At 39.5% G+C, this 20874-nt stretch overlaps 2 protein-coding genes across 11 annotated transcripts in view; both read right to left on the bottom strand.

The window, feature by feature from the left end:
* The window catches only part of bsnb (bassoon (presynaptic cytomatrix protein) b), a 138540-nt gene extending 122451 nt beyond the window's left edge, over positions 1-16089 (bottom strand). For all 6 annotated transcript variants that reach the window (XM_057847277.1, XM_057847279.1, XM_057847276.1 and 3 more), the window contains exons 1-2: positions 15758-16089; positions 8427-8817 (exon numbers count right to left, since the gene is read on the bottom strand). In XM_057847277.1, coding sequence (XP_057703260.1) covers positions 8427-8817; positions 15758-15939 — 573 coding nt within the window. In that variant the 5' untranslated portion in view covers positions 15940-16089. The remainder of the gene's footprint in view (positions 1-8426; positions 8818-15757) is intronic.
* Positions 16090-18317: 2228 nt separating this feature from the next.
* bap1 (BRCA1 associated protein-1 (ubiquitin carboxy-terminal hydrolase)) overlaps positions 18318-20874 on the bottom strand; it is a 31906-nt gene continuing 29349 nt past the window's right edge. For 2 of the 5 annotated variants that reach the window (XM_057845449.1, XM_057845447.1), the window contains exons 14-17: positions 19675-19907; positions 19506-19598; positions 19348-19420; positions 18318-19140 (exon numbers count right to left, since the gene is read on the bottom strand). In XM_057845449.1, coding sequence (XP_057701432.1) covers positions 19007-19140; positions 19348-19420; positions 19506-19598; positions 19675-19907 — 533 coding nt within the window. In that variant the 3' untranslated portion in view covers positions 18318-19006. The other 3 variants (XM_057845448.1, XR_009064364.1, XR_009064363.1) reach the window with 3 other exon arrangements.

The raw sequence follows: 20874 nt of genomic DNA, 5'->3' as shown, positions 1-20874 counted from the left end.
AATGGGTGGATCGAGTTTCTGGGAGGACTGATTTCAATTGGATTTTAACTTTACAGTAATAAAGCTATAATTATTTGTGCTATTAGGCGATTTTTTTTTTTTTTTTTAATTGTGATAAATTGCATGTAATCCATAGTTAATTTACGATTAATCACCGGTTTTAATGTTCTAAAGGCAACATTGATATATGTTCTATATTTTTGGGGGGTTTTAAAACTACGTTTAAAGACAGGAGAGGCTCATAAAAGGCAGAGTTCGGCAACTTTACGCTGAATGAATACGCTGAATGAATAAAAATCTATTGTTCCACAAAAAACTTGTCAAAAGGGCGGCACAGTAGATGAGGGGTTAGCACGTCCGCCTCACAGTTCTAAGATCAGTGGTTCAATCCTGGGCTTTGGCCTTGCAAGTTTGCATTTTCTCCCTGTGCCCTGTTTTCTCTGGGTACTCCGATTTCCTCCCACATCTCAAGAACATGCATGGTAGGTTGGTTGAACACTCTAAATTATCCTTTGGTATGAGTGTGTGGTCGTGTGGTCACCTCGTGCCCTGCGATTGGCTGGCAGCCAATTTAGCATTATCTTTTTCTTATTTTCCTTTCGGCTTTTCCCTTCAGGGGTCGCTACAGTGAATCGGTTGTCTCCATCTAACCCTGTCCTCTGCATCCTCTGCTCTCACACCAACTACCTTCATGTCCTCATTAACTACATCCATAAACCTCCTTTTTGGTCGTCCTCTAGACCTAATGCCTGGCACATTGAAATTCAGAATCCTTTTGCCAAGATACTCACTCTCTCTCTTCTGGACATGCCCAAACAATCTGAGTCTGGCCTCTCTGACTTTATCTCCAAATCCTCTAACATGCACTGTCCCTCTGATTAGGGATGTCCCGATCGCATGTTTTTGCATCCGAGTCCAAGTCGGAGTCACTCGATTTGGGGAATCTGCCAATGCCGAGTCCCGATCCAATACCAAAAAAGAAGTCTGTGTATATATTTTTTTTATTTGAACAAAAGTTCCAAACATGTGACAGTACTGCGCTGTTTACAGTACTTCGTCTTTCACTTTTTCCGGGAGTGTTGCTGAGTGTAAAACGTATATACTGTATTTTTGTTTCTTTTGGCAATGCCATTGTTTTTCTGGATTGTTTTGTTATGTTTTACCCCTTTAAAAACCTAAAAAATATATAGATTTTTTAAATGATTATTATTATTAAAAATCTCATCCTTTTCATCCAATTCCGATCCTCTGCAAAATGGCACAATCGGCCTGATTTCTGATCACGTGATCGGATCGGGGACATCCCTATCACATATGGCCTGATAACGGGGATTTCACCCCAATCCTCAATAAGATTGTGTCTGAAAATTGTGTGCCTTGGGCTACCATTCAAACATTGTTAAAACTACCAAAAGGGGTCGTGCCAGCAGCCAGTCGGGTTCAAGCTCGTCACCCTGCCTCAACATGCCCTATTTCGGACATCAAAACCCAAAATTAAGTTTCGTCTGACAACCAGGATTTTACCCCAACTCTCTGGGCTGGTGTGGCTGAAAATTTTGTGTCTCTGGCGGCTACTAAGGCTGCACACATTGCCTGGAGGTCTAAACTACAGGGGGTGGCAAGGGCCATAAATAATCATGCGTTAAAGAAATTAACGCCGTCAAAAGGAAATTGCCTTATTAATGTGTTTTATTGACAGCACTAATACATATTTTACAGCATTACTTTCTTCATCAGGACTTATCAGTGAGAATGTGTCCGTAATCAATTTCAGTGACAAATGATAAGTCGGCTACGATATTTTGCTGTGAGGCAAAAGTCAAATCCATTCTAAGTAGGTTAGGGTGGTAAATCTTCAGATCTCCAGAGGCAGGCCGCTTTCACTCTCTGTTGCTCTCTCAGCATCTGACAAGCTCACCAAGGCTGAGCCATAACATCCACCTCCGCAGTCCTCTATGCTGCCACGTTCTCCTCCTCTGCCTGCCATGAGCTATTCTTTACTATCTCCCTTGGCTGTTCTCCGCACATTTCACTCCAAGTACTGCACACCACCAACCCCTACACTTACTCTTACAAAAAAAGCACAAGTAACACAACCATCCTCCACCACGACATTTGTCACCTGCAAAACAATGCTTGAATAAACATGAGAGCTTCAGACCTTGCAGGCACATATTGTTGCAAAGATATAACTATGTAATATTTAGATAGTAGTAGTAGTAGTAGTAGAAATAGTAGGGATTTGGTCTTTGTTATAACACTATTAATTAGTTGAGTACAGTCAACCTTCACTACTTGCCAGGGTTCCGGACCATGAAGTCCATCTTATTAAAATGTCTATACTTGCCTATATTAATAGTTTGAAGCATTAAGCTTGTAGTAGTCGTAATTATAATAATGATAAAAATAATAATAATAATACAGTAATAAAATGCATCACTGACGGTGTCTGATGAGGGTGTTTCCACTCAGTGACCGTGTGAATGTTAGTGTAAATCAACATTCACTATTGGTAATGGTTGACGTGAACAGTGGTAAAGTCAAACTGCTGAATTTAAAGTATACATACCCAATATAAATTGTGTTTATCTGAAAGACAGTTACTCAAAATATTTAAGGTTACAAATGGTGAATTTCTTAGACCCTTAATAATGGAGAAAATCATGTTTAAACACAAAAATTGGCCCCACTTATAAGCGTAGCCATATTGTGATGTCAGTTATACCCATGCACACTAATAGACCCAAGCAAAGATGCATGTGATAATGGGTCTCAATGACATCATGAGGAATCTGGGATACTCGCATTTGATTGGCTAAAATAGTGCCAGCATTGATAAAAGACGCCCACACTAAATGCTGAGTTATGCTTCCGCGGCGGACCTACGGCGTGAATGCAGACCCGATTTACAACCCTTCGCCGTAGCCTGACGTGCATCTCTACAATTTTCTGACTTCGCGTCACGTGGAGACGTGACGCAAATGGACTCTGATTGGTCCGCTCAGATTGTTGTTTCCGGTTCAGCACGAAATCACCGCCATTTACAAACATTCTTGCGCTAATGACCACCTCAGCAACCGTCTTCTGCGTCCCCTGCGCCTCAACATTTGAATGATCAACATTTGTTGTTTAAATGTTGTTAGATCCACATTTAAGCGTTCCATCTCCGTTGGCATTGTTGTGTAACCGGAAGAAAACTAGAGGAAGTCCCCCAAAACCGTACAAACACAACGCCACACCCCTCTTGTTGCTTGGCGGTGAATAAAAGAGCAATGCGCTCCCTTGCCGCAGAACTATCGAATGCTCATTGACGCTGTAGTGGCTACGCCGTCACCGCAACGCAGAAGCATAACTCAGGCTTCAGTCTGGTTGCCGTTCAGCTCCTCACATGTGATAACTCTTTTGCAAAAACTCGAACAACAGTGCAAGCAGACACGTTTACCTATTAACAATCCATTCAAACATGGTGGGGTAATGAATGAACTTGCTGCCTCCCAGGAAAGCTGCATTCGCCATCTGTCATCCACTACTCCCATTCCACTCGCAACTTCACTTTAGCCCTGTTTACAACCATGTCAAGTGGTTGCTTTGTCTTCTTGACTTGGCGAGGCTCATTTAACAGTTTCCTTCATTTGTAAACCACAGATTCATTGATCTTGAATTCTCGATTCCAATGTTGTAGTTTAAACTGTGCTTCATAAGCGTGTGCCTTTATAGGTGCTATTTTTTTACGTACTGGGGGCATGCCTTAGCGTCCTCATTCACGTGTACACCTCTCTCTTTCACATCCACATGATGTCCTCAGTCACGTCCGCCTTTCCTCGATATAACATCCAATGCTTTAATTCAGTCCACTGGGGCTTTCATCAAAGTGACAGAACTACTTTTACAGAACTGGAAACATTTTGGAATTTGCACACATTAAGCTTTCCACATTATAAGGCGTCCCGTCCATTTTGGAGGATAAGACTTTTAAGTGCGCCTTCTGGTCGTGAAAACACGGTGTATTTTTCTCTACTATTACACATTTAAAAACTAAAAAAAAATCTGTGTTTTTATAAGCTATTAGACAAGATTTTTTCCACTAGATGCACATGATAGAGGTGTTGTCTTTCTCTTTAAGGGCACGTAATGCACATACTGTAATTCTCAGCAAACAGGCAAACCCCTCTGATGTAGATCTATGCAAATATTTCCTCCTACGTTCGCAATAGCATTTAAGCAAGCTGCACACTCATAAATTAGTATAACAATTGTATATTGTACTGCTAATGTTTGAAAACTCAACCTTTCACACCTCACCTCGTGTATTTATTTATTCAACCTGCAGCAGCTGTTCTCCAAGCCTTCAGGTCATCTTAAGTGAAAGTGCATCTTGGCTGCAATTTTCAGCATGAATCACTGGAGATGATGTGAAACTTTGAGACATATGACACAGCCAGGCTTGACTCACAGTCACAGTGAAGCGTAGTCTAATTCAAATTAGACAAGTGATTTATTTTCGGATGAAGGCAGTAGTCCTTTCTCCTCTACCTGTTGACAGCAATGACTCTAAAGATGCATTTCAATGATGAGGAGCTGCTGGGGAGCTGTTCAGTAAGGCTATAAAAATGCTTTATTTGATCAAAGCACAGGGCATCATTTGGATCCTCATTAGTGTCTCCCAAGAAGGATAGAGTGAGATTTTCACAGTTTTATATACAGTACACTTTACACTTTAACATCACTGACACATACAAGCCTGTGATTTCAGGTGACAAGAAGAAAAACAAAACTTTAGCATTTGCCCAATCAGACTTCACTAGTAAAAATGGCAATGCTTCACTACTGTAGATATTTAATTATACTGTATATACTATGCTATATGGTCGGTCAGTCAGTCAGAGGTCAGAACTCAGAATAACACCCTGCTACCTTAATTCCAAACCTCACGACATTTTAGACAGTGCTATTCTTTTCAGTGGGAAAAAAACATGCCACTGAGAAACTCCCGACTTCTTGTAAGAAGTATTTCCTGGAGAAGTAAAAGCAGTAAAACAGTAACACAACAAGTATTGTTATTTAACTTTCACTTATTAAGGTGTAATATCGGTATGATCAGTTGGATTTGTCTATATAAAGGAATGTGAATGATGTTTTTTTTCCACATACAGTAAATTATACAGTATAATATAAATTCTCCATTCCACCATCTGCTATGAATATACGGTTATGAAAAAAGTTGAGCGGAGAAAAGGCCAACACCTTATAAAATTAAATGACATATGCATCATGCGTTTGTAGCACATAGTACAGTCCATAAGTGACTCAGTTACGCTCTATACAGTAGCCAATATACGACATACCACTGAGGGTATGATGTGACGTAAAACAAATAATCTCTTGGTATCCAGAATTTGTCAGCTACAGGAGGTTATTCCTGATTAATAACTTCAATATGAGTCCTCAATTGGAAGATACCAGGCAGAATGGCTCCAGTTCATACAATTTAACAAAAGATAGTGCCGTATTTTCCAGACTGCAAGTCACACCTTTTTTTTTCATAGTTTGGTTGGGCCTGCGACCTATGCTCAGGTGTGACTTATATATGTTTATTTTTAGAGAGACAGCTGCGAGAAGGGCGCTCTAGGCATGCCCTCTACTTCCAGTGTTGGTGGAGTTGTTCAGAAGTGATGTTGAAGATGGATTTGGTTGTAAAAGAGATGTATTTTTTTGTCTACAGTTATCTGAATAACTGTTAATATGGTAGATTAAAAGGAACCTCGGACTTACGACTTGTAGGCTCTAATACATAATTGTTCTCTTTTACAAAAATATCTTACTATTGCCAGTGATTTAAAAATCTACAATACAGGGATACTTCTACACACGAAGTCAATATGTTCCAGGACCTTGTTTGTAAGTCAAAATGTTCGTTTGTCGAGCAGGATTTTCCCATAAGAATAAATTATAATTCCATTAATTCGTTCCATAGCCGGAAAACCTATACTAAATTCTTATTAAATAGTGATGTTACTACTGCAAATATCAATTACAAAGAGCAAACAACAAATTATGAATAAAAATCGGAACAATAATAATAATAATAGTAATAATAATACCTGTAATGATGTAACAAACCAGGTTTTAATGTGGCAAATGTGTTTGTGTTGTGTACCTGAACGCATCGCTTCATAGAGTGAGCTTTTTTACTTTCATTTTGTTTACTTGGTGCGGGGGACACTAGGCATGTTGTGTTGCACAAGTTGATGGAATAAATGATTAGAAACCTGACGAGGCTAGCGATGTTACCACAAAAATAATTGCCACCTTAACTTATAAAGACTGGCAAACAGAGGAGGACCGCCAGGATCAAACCGTCTACGGCTGTAATGTTGAGAGAGCCATATCACGGATGCGCACCCCACACTCATATTTTTCTATCATATCTGGTAATGGTAAGCATCACCTTTTTCCTTTTTTTCACCACCTGCACTATCATTGTTGGAACCCATGTTGATTTCTCTCACAAAAGATCTGCCATGCGTCCGTCTTGCAGGAAAACAAAAAAACTGCGGTGCTGTCATAGATCATCTTACTTAGAGCATGTCGTCAGATGTAGAAACAAATGGCGAATCAAATTTTATGTCGGATGTCGAAAAGATCCTGTATCCAAGCGATCGTAAGTCAAGGTACCACTGTATTTAGTACATGATTTGACCTGTGGAGGGCACCATGTTTTAAGCTCGTAATAGACGCTCGGGGTGATGACGTAGATTGTCACTGTCACTCGACGAATACTACCGGGTCACTGCAATTCCTTCTACGCGGCAAGACTTCCAACACATGCGCTCATTGGTTAAAAGCGGCGAGTATTTACTATTTCTATTGAGTCTTTTATTACCTTTTCATTGCATCAAAATACTTTTTGCATGTGTTTCCCTCTCGTACTTTTAAGCATTGTGTTTTCCTGTTGTAGCTTTAAAGCAGTTCATATCTCGACCACATTAGTCAAGTAGCATATTTAAACGACCCTTATTTGATATTACTACGTTTAAGTATTTTCTTAAGGCATCTTTAATATGTTCTGTCTGTATGCACCTAAACAAAACAAGCCGAAAGCACACAGTAGTACTTTGGGCGTCAAATTCGCCTCTTGTAAGACATTTCGCCAACGTAGCACATTATGACAGAACACCTGTCTTTTTCCTACTCTCGTCTCGTCTCATCCCGTCTTTCCTGTTCATTTTGCTTTTGCTGCTCGTTTTGTGAAATATAGATAGTGTTGTCATGCTCAATAATGTTCCTCTCGGGTTGAAATTGAAAGGGTTTAACACATGACATGTTTATGTCGCTAGAGTCATACTCATCTCAGTGCTTATTTTGGCTGGTGTGATTTATACTCAGGTGCGAGTTATAAAACAAGATCATCCTTTATCGATCCCCTATTGCAGCAGCATCAAAACAACATACTGTATACTGTCAAAAGTATATATATTTTTTTTTAATACTACAAAAACTATATAAACGTTATATACAAGGTATATAGAACTTACTATATAAGTAAAAGTGTCCTAAAATATGGTAATTTAACAAATGCAACTTGCATTATGGTCTTTGTGGTTGTATCTACAGTACCGTATTTTTCGGACTATAAGTCGCACCTGAGTATAAGTTGCACCAGCCATAAAATGCCCAACGAAGAGGAAAAAAAAACATATATATGTCGCACTGGAGTATAAGTCGCATTTTTGGGAGAAATTTACTTGATAAAATCCAACACATAGAAGAGATATGTCATCTTGAAAGACAATTTAAAATAAAAATACAATAGAGAACAACATGCTGAATAAGTGTACAGTATGCTAATGTTACATGATGCTTGAACAACAAAATGCGAATGTGGCCGGTATGTTAACATAACATAGCTATTAGGAGTTATTATTTATAGCATAAAGAACATGCTAACAAGTTTAACAAACCATCAGTGTCACTCCAAAACACCAAAATAACATGTGAAATTATATAATTACGTGTTAATAATTTCACACAAAAGTCGCTCCAGAGTATAAGTCGCATCCCCAGCCAAATTATGAAAAAAACTGTGACTTATAGTCCGAAAAATAGAGTAAGTATATTCTGGAACCACCCACAATGTGTGTACTTTGTTTCCCAAAAATCATGCAAAATTTTGTTTTTTAGTCATCCCATTTCAGTGTGAAAATAAACAATGTACCATGTGTACCAGTTCCAATTTTATGATAATTAGTTGGGGAAAGGAAAAAAAATGTGTGTGACAAATAAATATGTGTGTTATTTATGCTAGGCCATTTTTTGTAATCTGAATGCGTCGTGCTAACAATGTATTTCATAGAATGACAACAATGAGTCCATCATTTTACTATATGACAATCTCCCATACATAGAATGTAAAGTTTAACTCTTACTTCAGTGAGGTGAGGGTTGGGGTTGAAGCCACACTGGTTGCACACCATGGAGCGGCACAGAGTGCAGGTGTTGAAGCTTGGCTTGTCATCACCAGTGCCAGTCAGGTCGGCCGTTTTACAGACGGGGCACAGCTTGCTGCTGGGCATGGGTGCTATTTGAGGCACAGAATAAGGAGAGGTAGGGGTGCAGCCTCGGTCGGGGGATACCGAAGGAGACCTCCCAGTCCGGCTGCTACCCACGTCCACGTGTAAGTTCTTCCTGGACACATGACCATGGCCCTGCTCCCCGTAGGATGGGGCAGCAGGTGGGGTGTCATGAGAGGCCAGCCTGTCCCCTGTCCCATGACTGCTGTGTACCCCTGATTTGGGTCCCTGTTCAGATGCAGGTGACCTGGAAGAAACATACATAGACTAAAATATACCCATATGCAGTCTCTTTTATAGCTCAATAGGGTTGCGCAGAATCTGCAGCCTACTCCAAGACTTTTGACGAGAGAAACTAACCAAACTAGAGCACTCCCAGCCCAACCAATCACAGGACTAAAACATCATAATCAATGTTACCATCGCAACCAATTCAGATAATGGTGGAAGAATTGATAGAGCAAGACGCCGAATGGAATTGCTGCAAAAATTGAATTGTTATGTTGTGTTTAAAGTATGATAATTATTTTTGAGAAATTGCTTCTACAGTATCATGCCATTTTGAAATGAACAGCGCATAATTTGATGCTGACACATTGTGGCAAGCTGTATTTATTGAGTACACATAAAATGTGCACATGGTTTTGACAAAGAAGCTGCTCATTTAAACAGTGAAAGTAATTTAAACAACAAAATTGTGGGGTAATTCATTAACTTTGATGAAGCACACTAATGAATGTACAGAAGGAAATTATCACTGGAAAGGGGAAATGAGTCATCGAAGACTAAATACTTCTTTTTTCTTTTCTGTTTAAGTTACTGACATGCCTTGCTTGAACATTTTGTACATGCCTGTCCACAATGATGTGTTTCAGTGATACCAAGGTAACATGAACGACAACAGTGATTCACTGTAAATGTTCAACATTCAAAGTCTGGCCTTCAGGCATTAGTGGAATTCTCAAACAAGTATGGGGGAAATTTCTTGTCAAAACAACTTAGATATGATATTGTCATGGCAGTCATCTTCAAAGACATTTTCTGCATCAGTTCAGCCTCCATGGTCAGAGAGGAGCAAATATAAAGGCAAGAATAAAGGAATTAAAATAGAGCGCGTTAGCCACTGTGAGTCACTGTCACTGACGAGGGCGGCTGCGCAAGTGGAACTCTATACAAACCATCACCGCTCTGTTACATTTCAAACTGACAGGGTGACCACCACTCTTGGCTCAACTTTGAGCTTAACTAGACTGGAGAATAACGCTCAATCTCGTTAGCCTGTAAATAATATCGGTACAAAATGTGTCTACATTTAATATGTAGTTGTATGCTGCCAGGAGCTTCATATTATGGATTACTTTACTGACCTGTCGTTCCACTTGTTTTACCCCAACTTTTTCAGGCGCAAAAATTCTTCCACACCAAACTCATTTAACCAATTCATTACGGAGCTTTATGCACAGAAATGCCGAAAATGTTTTGGTAAATTTAAATATTAAGATTCAGAAGAAACACGCAGCACAACGCATTTATGTGGTCGATGAGATTCTAGGTTCCTTCTCACAAGGACCAATTAAAGAAGACATTGATCAGTGCACCTTTGGTTAGCCTTCTCTGCCTGCCACACATTAAGTGATGTCCCAGACTGTAATGTCTTCCCTTAAAGAAGGTTGGCAATAAGAAAGGATTGCAAAAGCACTTGACCAGTAATAATGAAAGAAGGTATAAATTGAAAGAAGGTATGAAAAGATTCTTCCATCCATCAGCAAATAGGAATCCACTGAGGTAAAAAAAAAAATCCATTTTATGTCTATAGTTTTATGTCTATTGTGTGACACATTGCTTCAGTACAAAGTGCTTACTGAGAGGTTTGTAAACCACCACTCTTGTAATAGGAGACATTAATGAAATGCTCCATTGTATGGCGGCAAACACACTTTTTTTGCAGTCTCACTAAGCCAAAATATCTTTTTGTGTAAAGTAAGCTACACAACATTGTACATCTAATAATCTAGAGGACAACAACATAACATATTTACAAGCTCCTGTGTAAAGTACTGAAAGCCAAGCTAACAATCCACAGCAAGTTAAATAGCCATCCCAACCACTCCAACCACAAAAGAGTTTGATAAAACACTAATACATTTTTTCTGGTTGAATACATTAGAATTATTATGCCAATCAATCTCTATTCACTGTATTCTCATCGCCCACACACTGCACCATGTTATGTGTATTTGTGCAAAGAAGAAAATCATATTATTTTTAAAGCATTAAAAAAAAACTGCAGGTTCAGATCATCAGTGGAGCTGAACTCCTAATCAGAAAACAATATGACATTTTTACAACAATGAAGCTAAAATCCTTAAGCAGATTTTTAATGACCTCCTGTGACAATAAAACAAAAAAGAACTTTTTTTTATGGCGATTGCTCTGGCATCACTAAGTAAGTAGAAGCAGGCTGTTGAGTCTGCTCACTAAAGTTGTCTCAGCAGTGTTTAGTCAAAACACTCACATTTGGCAGTGGTGAGTTTGGCAAAATTCAGCATTGGCGACAGCACAGTTTCTGTAACTATGTGAGCTGAACCATCTGCAATCTAAAATTATCAAACACATAAAAAATAATGTGTTTTTAGTTAAAAATATTACTTCTGAATTTTGAGAATACCTTCCACAAGCTTGGTTTGAAAGTGTTACATAATATTTTTGAGCTAGTTGCCATACATACAGTGTTTCTATTCTCTGTCTGCATATTGTCATGAATAATAACTGCTGTTGCATTATTTCTTTGAGTTGTGACTACCATTGGGCTTGAGGACAGTGCTTTCATTGCATGACTTCAATAAAATATGAGTCCACATAGTTTAAATTTAAACATTGCATCTTGGAATATAATACAGCGTACATGATTGTTGTTCTTTAACTTTAACATTACTTTTAACCTAGAGAACTAAATACTTTGTTGATGTTGCTTGTTGAAGTATTTAATTATGCTATAAGGCAATAGGAGGATGGAATAAAATAAAATAAAATAATTAAATTAAATAACATTTTAAAAAAAAACAACAACAACAACAACGTTACACTACAAAGATACAGTGTATCACAAAGTGAGTACACCCCTCGCATTTCTGCAGATATTTAAGTATATCTTTTCATGGGACAACACTGACAAAATGACACTTTGACACAATGCTGTGTGCAGCTTATATAATACATTTCATTTATTTTCCACTCTAAATAACTCAAGATATAGCCATTAGTATCTAAACCCCTGGCAACAAAAGTGAGTACACCACTTAGAAACTACGTACATCCCTATATGTCCACATTGGGTACTGCTTGTCATTTTCCCTCCAAAATGTCATGTGACTCGTTACAGGAGTGCTGTCAGCATTGCTGCAGAGATTAAGAGGTGGGGGTTCAGCCTGTTAGTGCTCAAACCATACGCCGCATTCTAGATCAAATTGGTGTGCAGGGCTGTCACCCCAGGAGAAAGCCTCTTCTGAAGACAGTACACAAGAAAGCCCGCAAACAGTTTGCTGAAGACATGTCAACAAAGCACATGGATTACTGGAACCATGTCCTATGACAGGGGTAGCCAACTCTGGTCCTCGAGGGCCCCTATCCGGCCTGTTTTCCATGTCTCCCTCCTCCAACACACCTGACTCAAACAATGGTCTGATGAGACGGGCGGGTTTCCTTGTGTACCGTCGCCAGAAGAGGCTTCCTCCTGGGGTGACAGCCATGCACACCAATTTGATGTAGAGTGCGGCGTATGGTCTGAGCACTAACAGGCTGACCCAACCACCTCTTCAATCTCTGCAGCAATGCTGACCGCACTCCTGTAACGAGTCACATGACATTTTTGAGGTAAAATGACAAGCAGTACTCAATTTGGACGTAAAGTGATGTACGTAGTTTCTAAGGGGTATACTCACTTTTGTTGCCAGGGGTTTAGATATTAATGGCTATACTATGAGTTATTTTGAGGGGAAAATAAATAAATGATATTATATAAGCTGCACACAGACTACTTTTCATTGTATCAAAGTGTCATTTTGTCAGTGTTGTCCCATGAAAAGATATACTTAAATATCTGCAGAAATGCGAGGGGTGTACTCCCTTTTCTGATACACTGTTTCACGCAAAGTATTTGTGTAGCCAAAGAAGATTTCAATATTATAAAATGATATAAAACTACAGCTACAACATAAAAAAGAAAGCATTAAGAACGACGGTCAAATTGCGGCTTTATTATACAGTACGTGTAAATGTATATACAGAAAAGGTGTCAAACCCGAGGCCCGTGGCCCAGATGACATTTTATGTGTCCTGCAAAATGAAATAATTTGCATCAACTTTTTTTTTTTTTTGGGGGGGGGGGGGAATTGCAGATTGTTGTTACTTTTAAAAATGCAATGAATTGAAAACGTTTTTTAGTGCATTATGATTTTAACAAATATCACTCAATTTGTTTTATATGTAATATCATTAGGTCGTATCATATTGGTTCACAGTCACAATGGCCTCTCGAGGGAAACCATACCCATGATGTGGCCGTGACAAAAAATTTGTTTAACACCCCTGGTATACAGTATGCATGAACTATGTGGGTTTAGAGATAGTATATCCAATGACACTGAAGGAATTCAAAGTTGTTGTCAAATTCATTTCTATCACATACAATGTCATATAAAATCATGTCCCTAACCAGTATGGTTGTTAACCTAGGTTCCATCCACACCCCAGGGGTTTGGTGAGTAAGTAAGTATAAGGTGTTCGGCGAAGGTCTGACACACAGGGCCCTATTTTCTTACACTGACTGAAGGCAAAGTGTCTTGTTGGACTGGTTTGCCCCAATTTAAAAGGTTCATTCCATTTGTTTTAACTGCTATCCCTCTACCTAATGGGAAGAAAAACTGGTTTGCTCAGTGGAAGGTTGCCCCACACTTGGTACGAGTAAGTATAACCCCCCCAAAAACTTTTTTCTTCACATTTTACACTATGAAAATAGTATGTGATGCGAGGATCCAACACTAAAATTAGAATGTAGACATGAAACAAACAAACAAACAAAAAATACTTTTCAACGTGAAAATCAACAGCAAAAGGCACAATTATTTGTAGTATATTTGAAATTTTAAGTTGAATACATTCTAATATTCTTGATTAGCATGCTATAGCTTAGCTTCATTAGTTTTGAATTTGAAAAAAAAAATGCTCTATATTTTATTTCCAAAGGATTCGGTGAATGCACATGTGAAACTTGTGGGATTCAGTACCCTTAGCAAGGCTAAGAACCATTGTCGTAAACTAAAAGGTTGCATTGTTAAAACAGGTTTTGATACTGCAGTATTGCAATATTTAGAAGTACTGGTAAGTAAAACAAAATTTCAACATTCCTGACTGTCATGCTAGTTAATAGAGAAGTTAACCACATTATATCCATAGGATTTGTGCCTATGGATGAGCTGCAACACGTCCTAGCTGATGTTGTGCAAAAGGCAATGTGCAAAAGCTGGACATATTGACATCCAGTTGCAGGGCATATACTACAGACCATTCACATTCATATAACACATATGGGCTATTTTAGAGTCGTAATGAAAACTGAGAAAACTAAGGTAAGCAAGGAGTTTGGGAAAAACATGAGAACTACACATGGAAACACTTGAGTCAGACCTTGAACCCAGAACCTCAAAACTGTGAAGTAAACATGGTAAGTTAAACCCTAGTCCACCATGAGCCCTATCCATTATACCACTGGATAACGGCACTGAAATAAAATATTTTCTCCCTTTAAAGAAAGCTAAGTGGCGTATTCTTTGCTAATTTCCTGCATTTGTTATTACCATCAAATTGTCACCTACATGTTTTTATGTTTGCCAATGAATTCCAAATTATAAGACTTTTTGGGGGTGTCGTCGTAGACATTAAAATTGAATTATTATTAAGCTGTAATTCACTTCCGAATGATATATCATGCATCATGTAAAAAGATTGTCTATTTTCAAAGGAGTGTATTATTTACTTAATCGACCATTTACTTTCGATCTCATTTCTCTCTCCTCCGTATGCTTCTCTGCTCATTGCTTTCAGCAACCGCCTCACTTGAAGAGTGGCCTATGGGTGTATACAACCTAGAGAAAACACGATCATTGGTATGCGTCTGCGAGCCTGTACTGTATTGGTATTGCTTGGTGGTGGCCAGCTGGATCGTGATTCTCACGACAATGCATTTGTATGCCTTTCTTTAAGATTAGGTTACGCCTCACTTTGTGTAATAACACCAATCAAGATCTTAATTGCTAGGAAAGCTAGAAGTGGGGGTTCAAAGTCATCTCAATACATGAGCGCCAACTGTGTATTTGCTGTATTGTTGATTTGCATTAGGTAATATCAGATTTTGTGAGCAAGGGTTTTCTCACCAGCATGCACATCCACACAAGGTATGATGCATTATGCATGATTCAGCTTGAATAATAATAGCTGGGCCTCATTAAGTACTACTACGCAAACATAGTGTATTTCTCATGAAGGAAGTGGCAGGAACATTATTCCTGCGCTTGGTGGCATGCAATTACGACTGAATTCATAATGATTTGGAGTGTGATCTGATAGATTAGGCAGCCTTGACATGTGCTCACCAATGATGCTGTCAGACTAGTACATTTGTCATCTTACACAGCAGTGACACGAGGATCCAGACGTTGCCTCACCAGGCGAGGTAGAGTTCTCGGAATGACTTTGACATTTAATGGAAATGATGCCGACGTGTGTTCGCATATGAATGCGCGCTTTTACTATAGTTATTTCTTCACATCGTCGACGAGATCATCTGTACAAATGTCGCTCGTTCATTCATGATACTAGCGAAGCCCGAGGACAGGCTCCGTAGAAAGGGGCGTAGAATTCCCCCGTACGAAAAACGTCGAACTGTATTTACGCTGTGTCGATTATCAAATCTAATTAGCATGTATGCTAACACGCCGGCGATGGCTACAAAGCAATCATGCTATTTGGACACATAACAGTAAATTTGATGTCAAGATGGGTGGCGACTTGTGTTGACAAGGATATTGAAATAAATAATTAAACACCAATTCAAGTCGCTCGACGTCTCCACGCAAGTCCCCCCCACGCCGCCTCCTATGTGACTACACTTTTCGAGCTCGGTCGGCTACCTGTTAATCCCCGGGCCGGGTCCAGAGGCACTTCCCCCGGCAGGCGCTCCATTGCTCGGCTTGATGAGCTGTCCAGAGTCCGGTGGTGCTGAAATGGAAGCCGGAGCACCCGCTGCAGGAACGGCGCATGGGCCGCCTTGTCCCGCCTGTCCCTCCCCTTCCATGCTAGCCTCGTTCCCCATCGTCTCGGGAAAGGTTCGGCGGGAGAGAAACGATGTCGTAGACGGTTCTCCGGCCGCGAGAAGAACTCGTATAAAAGTCAGCGGTGCTCCCCTTCCGCCATCATCGCCTACAATTCAGCATCCGGCACGGAGCAGGCGCGCTGGCGGACAGGGCGCGGGGGCGAGCTGACGCAATGGGTGGGAACGTGAGTGACTCGTACGTGCGCGTTCACGAGACTGGTTTATTTTAGGCCACACGCAAATAGCTCTTGAGCCCTTTGTGGCACAGTCCACCGGAACCTTCACGAGAGACAGACTGACTCTTTACGCGCTATTTGTTTTTTTGTGCAAATGCCCTAACTCGGGGGGGTCGAACAATTGTTTGGTCCATTCCACGTAGTTTTCATCATGAGTCCTTATTATGAAAGTTGCAGACTCGTAATATGTATGGGTTGGGCCGGCCCCCTAACACTCTTAAATACAGCCAACCTGCAAGGTTATTTCTGGCAAAAAGGATCCAACTTTTTCAGAAAATACACCTCCAGAATGCCATCTGATTTAAACCATTATTTCAACGCCCACGTATTTAATGAAAGATTAGACTCACTTGACCAGAATAAAATAAATGTTGTCAATTTTTTTTTTTAGCTACGCATTAGTCAATTTAATCTAAACACCTGTTTTAATAGAAAAGGCGGGTAACCGGGTATGTTGTCCCGGGCCTCAGGACCATAGGGGCTCCTGAATGACCCTTAATTTTTTTTTTACTTTATTCACATATTTTTTTTATTTAAATCATTGTCTGATTAAATATTGTGTTCTACTCGATATATACTTAAAAACTTTAATATTTTAAATATATATTTTTATCCTTTTTTTGCACAACACCCTCCCTCCCCCCGTCTTAGCAGAGAATGGTTTGACCCCGCTCTGGCGCACTCAAGGCTACATTACGTACGTGCCCTGAAGTGGGAAATTAAAATCTGTCATTGTTATAAACTGTAAACATGGCGAGTCGTCATAACTCGGGTGAGCAGAAAAGAAAAGAAAAAAAAAAAAAAGAGACGAAGATCATGGAGGTGAACGAGAAAAAATGATGTTTTTAAAAGGGGGACAAGAAGCCAGAGAATTAGGGCTAGAGTTGGCTGTGGACAGTGATGTCCGTATAAGTGAACAACAGCCGCTAACACTGAACGTTTACATTCGCGATCACCGTGACCAAAGCCTGATTCGAGTCTGTCACCAGCCGCTTGTAGCCTATTGAGCTGCGGTATGACAAGACATGCTGCTCGCGTTGAGCCGAGACGAGAGAAGGTGATGGGAGATCAGTGATATATGTTAGTCTGTGGGGAGCAGGTGCACCAGGCTGAATAGACTCGGGTCCAGCGGCAGGATTTATATTGGGTTAACAACCTAGCCACGCTCTCAGTTGAGCGTGAGCTTTCTCAAAAACTGGATTTCACTGATGTTATAAATGATTTTGCTGTCAAAAAATCTAGGCGCATCACTGTTTGAGGGCTTGATAACCCCAGGGATGTGGAGGGGGCAGGCACAGGATGTTTAGTTATACTGTTTTGTTGCTTAGCAGGCAGGCATAGCACTCTCAGTTGTATTGTGTTGTAGCCTAAATGGGACAATAGTTGGAAATTGTTTGTTCATATTGTGTGACATCACATTACGGTCTGTTAAATTTAACTGTCAAATAATTTGAAAATTTACACATTGCTTGCAAATCGTGAAAAGTACTGCATATGTTGTCGTGACAAGCCGGTGGCAGGGGTGGGGTGGTGTGGGGGGGGCCCTATAATGGTCTCTTGTCCCCGGGCCCCTGTAAGTCTGTTGACAGCCCTGCTTAAACCCACCCATTCCCAAAACAAACGTAAAGACAATTTGGTCAACTTTTAGAGAAGGACGTAGGTTTGGTCTTAAACTGGTAGGGACGATAACCCTAACAAAAATAAATAAAAATGGGGCCTTCCTTCAAGTAAAACACTACTGGTTTTGTCCACATGCACAGCCCTTACATAGAGAAAGTAAAAGATGCCAAGATAATTGTTAAGGATGAAAACCACCGGTGTACCATATACTAGTACAGCCCAAAAAGGCCGCTTGTTCTGTAAGCCTCCCTTAAAAACAAAAACAAAAAAAACAGAGCAGTCTCACTATAATTTATTTAAATAAATAAAGTCCACGCGTCATCCAACACAATGATTCTTGAAATATTATTACTAATGACAATTCAGGCTCACCCTTTATCCAAATGAGGACCGCGGCTGATTCGGTCATTAAATCATGGTTTTCCAAACATATAATATGGCCCTCCATTGAGTTACTACTTGCATATTAACACAATATTCAGGGAACGTACTGTATGTCAATGGAAAAAAAGCATCAAAGTCTATGAGGCAAACTCATTGTTTGAATTTACTTTATTGTGGTACGTAATGGCAAATACAATGACACAATTTTGCTCAAGGAGTCCTGCTAAGCCAAGTAACAAAGAAATATGTACAAGACACACACATACTGTTCACACATGCAAATTAATTATCAGCTGTGAGATTCTCTTTGAGGTTAAAAAAAAAAAAAAAAAACACCAAGACGTATTTACACAGTTGAGTACAATACAAGATGAAAACATTCCAACTAAAGCGGTAACCATCATGATTTTTTTTTTTTTTTTTAATTTAAAATTGTCTCTGAGGAATGTCATTTTAAAAATAAAAGGTATTTAAATGGTGTATATCCATTATTTGTACCTAATTTGGGAAAAGTCTGATGAGAAGCGTCCAAAACACATTAAAAACTGAGTAACCACAGAACACTTAATTTGTTTCTATATTTACAAAATGTAAATAGCAGTATACAGGATTACTAAAAATTGATATTACATTTATTCACGTTTAAAAAAAAAAAAAAAAAAATCTGTCCACAAAATTGGGCTAGTTTCATGAAAATGATGAAGCTAGGACTAACACGTCACAATGAACCGTACGCATGATGAGTTCACGATCGTGACGATTTCTGTTTAACCATGATTGGTCCTTATATCCAGAGGTTACTCTACTAAAGATATGATTGCGTAAAATTACTGGCGCTTGGCCTTATAAGGCCGGGACCGTTTCCTGCGATCAGGCTTCCTCTGTTTGTGCAGGCGGCCAATACTCACTCCTTGTCGACGGCGCACCGAAATGTTCTGCTCCACAAGGCTGGCGAGCATCCCTGCAGAGATCAACCAATTTGCAATGAACACATACAAATATAGAAATACTTTTCACATGAGGTTTGTGCTATATTGGATATAGCATACAACGAGGCACGTTAGTATAGTAACTCATAAAAGAAGCACTTATGTTGTGGGCACTACTAATGATCAATTGAAAGGAAGAAAAAGAGGCTAAATGTATGATGAGGGAGGACAGCATTTACCTTCTTGAGCCAGCATTGATATAAAGGTACAAATGAACTCATCATAATTATGTGTTCTCCTCTGATCGTCAATCTGCATATAGGAAGAAAAACAATATCGATGAAAATCAAGCTGTCAGGTAAACTACACTAAGTGCTTGTGAGTATATAAAACTGACTTTGTATTTCTTTCTTTTTTCAACTTCTTCCTTTAGATACACCTCATAATTGGCAATATCAGCTTCAACGCACTTGAGAAGTGCAAGCAACTCCTGCAATTTACAGAATCGTGTGCTCATTATGTTACTCAGCTTCAGACATATGGCAGATAGTCATTTATGGACTTACTTTGGGTGAGTACTTATCCCCTGGGGGCTTGCTGTCTGCAGGAGCCTCGAGAGCATCGAGTTTTTCCTTGCTGGGTTTCACATCTTGTCCATCATTGCCCCCCTCCTTCTGCTCCTCTTTCTTTACCTCCACAGATGGTTCCTTGTCTTTGTCATACGTCACTTCCTTGTCCGCTTGTTCTTTTACCTTCTTAGGACTGCACGGCGACTTAACAGCATCTGCAGCCAAATCTGCTGCAGTAGCAAAGAAAAAAAAAACTGTTCAAATCAAACACTATGTAACATCATTGGTCAATATCAAGTTGTGCCCCAACATGCCAGGCAACTCTTGAGTCCAAAGGAAGAGATACAGCGTTAATCAAGTAGAGAGGCTAGAAAGAATATACTCAAGTGAGAATACAATCATATCCTCTGTTTGCGTGTGTTGCTTCTCCGTGTTTGTTCATGTAGCAGTTTTTTGAAAGTTCATAATTAGCATAACATCTATGCCAATTTCCTCGACGATAACCAGGAATGACAAACAGCTGAAGTGTAGCCCCTATCTATACCCTTGTGTATGTATACCGATAGGAGCTGCAATCTAGGTTCGGTTTATTTGGTTTGGCTACGATAACCACATCTAACATCAGGTTTAGGCAATTGGAATGCTTTTTTGTAGGTTTTTAATGAACAACACAATGAACAATTTTAACAAAAACACACAATGAACTATTATTTAACACACTATAAAATTAACAAGAAAAAACAGTCGTGTTGGGTCTCAGTCAAGTGTTTGTCAAAGTCAAATTCGTCGAATATTAGTTGCAATCGCAACTAATTCAATGTCTCAAGTTTATACTATTGCAGTAGTTTTCAATGTTCGTTGGAGTGCACTCTTTTCGAAGAAAAAAAATGTATGTATCAGTCCGATGACTGATACAATCCTACCACACAGACAGTCCGTCTGTTATTCCAGAATTTTCGATGTTCTTGGTTCTTCAAATCACTCTGGGTTAGCTCGCCATCGTTGAATCCAATCTGATGATCTTTCTTTTTTTTCCAATCAGAAAAAAAACCTGACCTGTATTTAACACAGGTCTTGGGTTACAATCTTTTCAGTTTCAATGTTTCAGTTTCATTTTTGTTGTACAACTTTTTCAAACACTACTGAGTGTAAACACTCAAGAATATACTTCTAGTCATTTACAAAGCATTTTGTACG

This window comes from Corythoichthys intestinalis, chromosome 9 (genome assembly GCF_030265065.1).
Source record: "Corythoichthys intestinalis isolate RoL2023-P3 chromosome 9, ASM3026506v1, whole genome shotgun sequence".
Lineage (NCBI taxonomy): Eukaryota > Metazoa > Chordata > Actinopteri > Syngnathiformes > Syngnathidae > Corythoichthys > Corythoichthys intestinalis.
The sequence above is the reverse complement of the archived record's forward strand: the minus strand, read 5'-3'. Positions and strand labels throughout refer to the sequence as shown.